Source organism: Ostreococcus tauri, assembly GCF_000214015.3.
Source record: "Ostreococcus tauri WGS project CAID00000000 data, contig chromosome 10, whole genome shotgun sequence".
NCBI classification, from domain to species: domain Eukaryota; kingdom Viridiplantae; phylum Chlorophyta; class Mamiellophyceae; order Mamiellales; family Bathycoccaceae; genus Ostreococcus; species Ostreococcus tauri.
The window spans coordinates 373,053-377,148 of NC_014435.2; the positions used below are offsets into that span (position 1 = coordinate 373,053).

General features: G+C 63.1%; 2 protein-coding genes across 2 annotated transcripts; one reads left to right on the forward strand and one right to left on the reverse strand.

Annotated features, from left to right (window-relative positions):
• Positions 1–452: 452 nt before the first annotated feature.
• On the forward strand, positions 453–1,163 carry OT_ostta10g02240 (Eukaryotic translation initiation factor 3 subunit J; the record flags this gene model as incomplete). The annotated part of the gene is made up of 1 exon (XM_003081611.1): positions 453–1,163. One exon carries the CDS (start codon positions 453–455, stop codon positions 1,161–1,163), a length of 711 nt encoding a protein of 236 aa, XP_003081659.1.
• A 116-nt stretch (positions 1,164–1,279) lies between these two features.
• On the reverse strand, positions 1,280–4,096 carry OT_ostta10g02250 (Armadillo-like helical; the record flags this gene model as incomplete). The annotated part of the gene is made up of 1 exon (XM_022983184.1): positions 1,280–4,096. A coding segment is annotated over one exon (2,817 nt), but the record flags the coding sequence as incomplete, so codon positions are not given.

The window sequence follows — 4,096 nt, forward strand, 5'->3', positions numbered from 1 at the left end:
TCTTCACCCCCCCCCCCCCGTCCCGCGCGCGTCGCGCGCGCGTCGCGCCGCGCGTCCACGACGCCGCCGTCGTCGCCGCGCGCATGTCTCACCGATTTCTTTTCAAACACAAATATCCCCTCGACGATCTCCGCCTCGCGCGCGCGCGCGCGCACGCGCCCGTGGCCCGGCCGCGTGCGCGCGCGACGCGCGTCGGTCGCGCGCGCGCGAGAGCCTCGTCGGCGTCTCCAGTCGTCGCCGTCGCCCGTCGTCGACCGTCGTCGACGCGGGCGCGCGGAAGACGACGCGCACATCCTCGGGGCGCGCTGACGACACCGACGCGCACATCCTCGGGGCGCGCCGACGCCGACGCACACATCCTCGGGGCGCGCTGACGACACCGCCGTGTGGGCGAACAGTCACACGCGAGGGCGCACGGCCGACGCCGACAACCCCATCGCGCGACGCCCGCGATGAGCGACGACGACGGTGGATGGGACGACGACGACTTCGAGGTCCCGGACGTCACCAAACTCACCCTCGCCCGAGACGCCCCCGTGCGCGATAAGTTCGCGGACGAAGACGCGGAGACGGCGGAGGAACGCGCGGGGCGAGAACATCGCGAGCGCGAGATCGCGGCGCTTCGAGCGAAGACGACGGCGGCGAAAAAGGTGAAGGAGATTAAGAGCGCGGTGTCGTACGAGGATGATGATGACGCGCTGAGTGATCCCGCGGCGGAGAAGGCGCGACGGCAGCGGCTGGTGGAGGAGGCGGATCTGCGCGCGGCGCGCGAGCTCTTCGGCGGCGGAGACGTGGAGCTGGAGACGTTCGAGCCGAAGGGGAAGGGTGACTTTGAAAAGCTCGGGAGCGCGGTGGCGCACAAGTATTTGTCGAGGCATGAGGGGGGGGCGCACTACGTGCACGCGATTAAGGCGTTGTTGCGAGTGGCGACGCGCGAGCTCACGGCGGCGGACGTGAAGGAGGTGGAGGTCGCCGTCGTCGCGGCGCGCACGGATAAGGTGAAGAAGGAGAAGGCGGAGGCCGAGGCGGCGAAGAAGGCGGCGGCGAACTCTAAGAAGGGTAAGTTCTTGAACGCCGGCGGTGGTAAGACGGGCGCGGGTGGAGGGTTGGATGACTTCAAGTACGCGGTGGACTCCGTGGACGACGAGTACGACTTCATGTGAGACGCGCGCGCGAGGTCTCTACGATTTACGAGAATCTGGTGCTTCGATCGAGCTACCACTCTTATCGCTATGACTACACGCTAAAATTTCTAATGATACGAGGACGAATTGTTCCCTCACGCCGCCGCGTCGAATGCGACTTGAACCGCCGCGTCCAGTTCGCGAACTTTTTGCGCCAATCCGGCGCCGCCGAGCGCGCTCGAACTCGCTTGTATCGAGCGAGCGGCGTCGCGTAACCCCTTTTCGCATCCACTTGTGCGAATGAAGTCGCTCCGAAGCAGTCGCGTCATGAACGAGGTGGCGTTGTCGCAAAGGGATGCCGAGGATGACGACATCGACGCCACCGCGTTCGCGATGGAACCGAGCAACGCTCGTGTTGAGGTAAGCTGAAGCGCTCTCCATGCGACGTCAACGTTCACGCCGTGATCACTCTTTCCGTGAAGAATGAACCACGCGAACATATCTGGGGCGGAGGATGCGAGATCGTCATCGTCCAAGGCGTTGAAACCGACGGAATCCGCGAGCTCGGCTGAGCTTGCGAAGAGGCTCACGAAACCGCCTGCTGTTCTCGTCGCTCCGTCGATGTCTCCCTTTTCGACGCGATTCGTCCACACCGCTCGAAGCGTTGCGCACGCCAAGGATGCGCCGGTCCACGGTGCGTCGGCATCGCTGAGCGATACGAGCGCCGCGGCGGCGACGGGAGAGACTCGGCGTGAGACGAGCCAAGATTTTTGCTCGACCTCCTCGACGCTGCGTTTGCTCGACTTTTCGAGAAACTTCACCCCAGACGCGCCGACTAGCAGCGTTGCATAGAACGAGACCACGAGTTCAAACGGAGCCGCGATCGGGTTCGTTTGCAACGCCTCAACGGCAATCACGGAGAGCTCTTCGTTCACTCGATCGACGTCGAGGCAAATCTTCGCAAGAGCTCTCACTGTAGGAGCTGTCAGCGTTGGTAAGACGCCAAGAAGACGGACAGCCGAGCACTGAAGCGGGAATGGCAAACGTGCGAACGGTCCGGGACGCGATTTTGCCCCCTCGGGTGATCCCGCCGGCGGCATCATGAAGAACAACACCGTAATCTCTGTCTCACACATCGATAGAACATCCGCGAGAGGTGATCCAGGAGGGTTTCTTGCCGCGATGTCATGAAGTAATGAAAGTAAACTCTCCGTCTCCGTCGGATTTTCATGCTTGAAGAACCAAAGGACGCGAGGGATATGGCGAACCCACCCCGCGACGGCTTCGATCGGGATCCGAGTGTATCCCTGACGAGCCTCTTCCGGCAAAGTCGCCGTCAACAACGAGACGCATTGAACGATGCGCTCGGCGTCTTCGTTCGCAACAGCGGCGTCCCATGTCGTCGTAACGGCGCTCACGAGTTCCGCACACGCAGTACCAGTAGTACTCGCGCTGAAACACCACGTAGGAAGCGCGAGGGCATCGCGCGCCAGTATCATGACGTCTTCGTACGCCTCTTCTGGAGTTTGTACGCCTTCACCGACGGCACCTCCATCCAAGACGACGCCATGAAGTGCGTGCGTCACGTACTGCAACGCTCTCGCGAGCACGTGTGGAAGTGCCTCCATCGTTCCCGGTGCGAGGTGGCGCACGAGCGCAACGTTCGCAACTGTCATTGAGGCGGCAACGAGAAAGCGACATGTCTCAAAGTTCAGGATCACCAAGGCATCGTTCACCCGAGCTGGATCCTGTTTCTCCACAACACTCACCGGAGCGATCGATGGGAACGCGCAGAGCGTGCGGCGGGCGATCTCTGGCATGATGTCCACCGCGGCTGACGCACGATCCGAATCGCCGAACTCGATCGCCGTAGACGTGTCGTCGGCGAGCTTGAGTGCGAGTCTCGCACAAGCCATTGATTCTGTCATCACGCGCACACGTTCGATATCCACACCGCGCTCGTCGGACAACGTCTGCGACGCGTCGTCCCACACGCACATGGTCAAGTCGACGATACGCCTAGCGTTTGCTCGCACGGCGAGCGGTCCCTCGCCAGAGACGTCGCCTGGAGTCTCCATCGTCTCCCCAGCGGTCGCCGACGCTTGCGCAGCGAACATACTTGCTGGTGCTCGCCGCGCGCGCTCGGCGTGTAAAGGCCCGATCGAACGCGTCGCCGATCCGTGAACGGTGGATTCGCCCCACACGAAGGTTGATGTCGTCGAATCCGCCGACGACTCCGCGCTCGAGGACGAAGCCCTGTTTGAGTCCACCAAAATCTCCAAAAACGTGCGACAACTCCTCAAGAGCGCTAATCTCGCTTTTGGCTTCTGTGAACCGACTCCTCGTCGCGTCGAAGTCCCTGAGCCGACGCCCCCGTCGTCGCCTCTTCGTAGCAACTCTCCCAAGTGCCCAAGCGTGCTCGCCGGGGCGTGCGCCACCACGAGCGTCGGCGCCGCGCCGAGCAACGCGTCCAACGCCGCCGGTGCATCCCTTCGTACGCCATCCTGCACGTGCGTCAGCGCCGCCCCCGCGTACAAAATCAACGTCCTGGCGAACGGAGCCAACCCGCGTTCACCGAGCGCCGGCGCGACGCCGCCTCTCAAACATTCCCTCGCCTCCTTACGACACTCCGCGTCCAAGTCCGCCAACCGCTCACCGACTCGTTCGATGACATCACTCGCCCGCTCCCTGATCGCGCGCGGCGCCTTTTTCGCAATCTCCGATATCCCTCGCAACGCCTCCGCGCGCGTCCTCGACGCGTAGTGCTCCGATTGATTCAACAACTCATTCAACGGCGTCCCGCGCGAGCTCACGACCGCGTCCCCCCCCGCATCGACCGTGCGCACGTTTTGCGTCGTCAACCGCAGCGATTTCGCTCGGATCGTCGCGTCCGTCTCGCTCGCGTGCTTTCGCACCTTTTTCCCAACCTTGAGCCGCCGCTTCTTAAAATCGCTCTCTCCCCCGATCGTCTT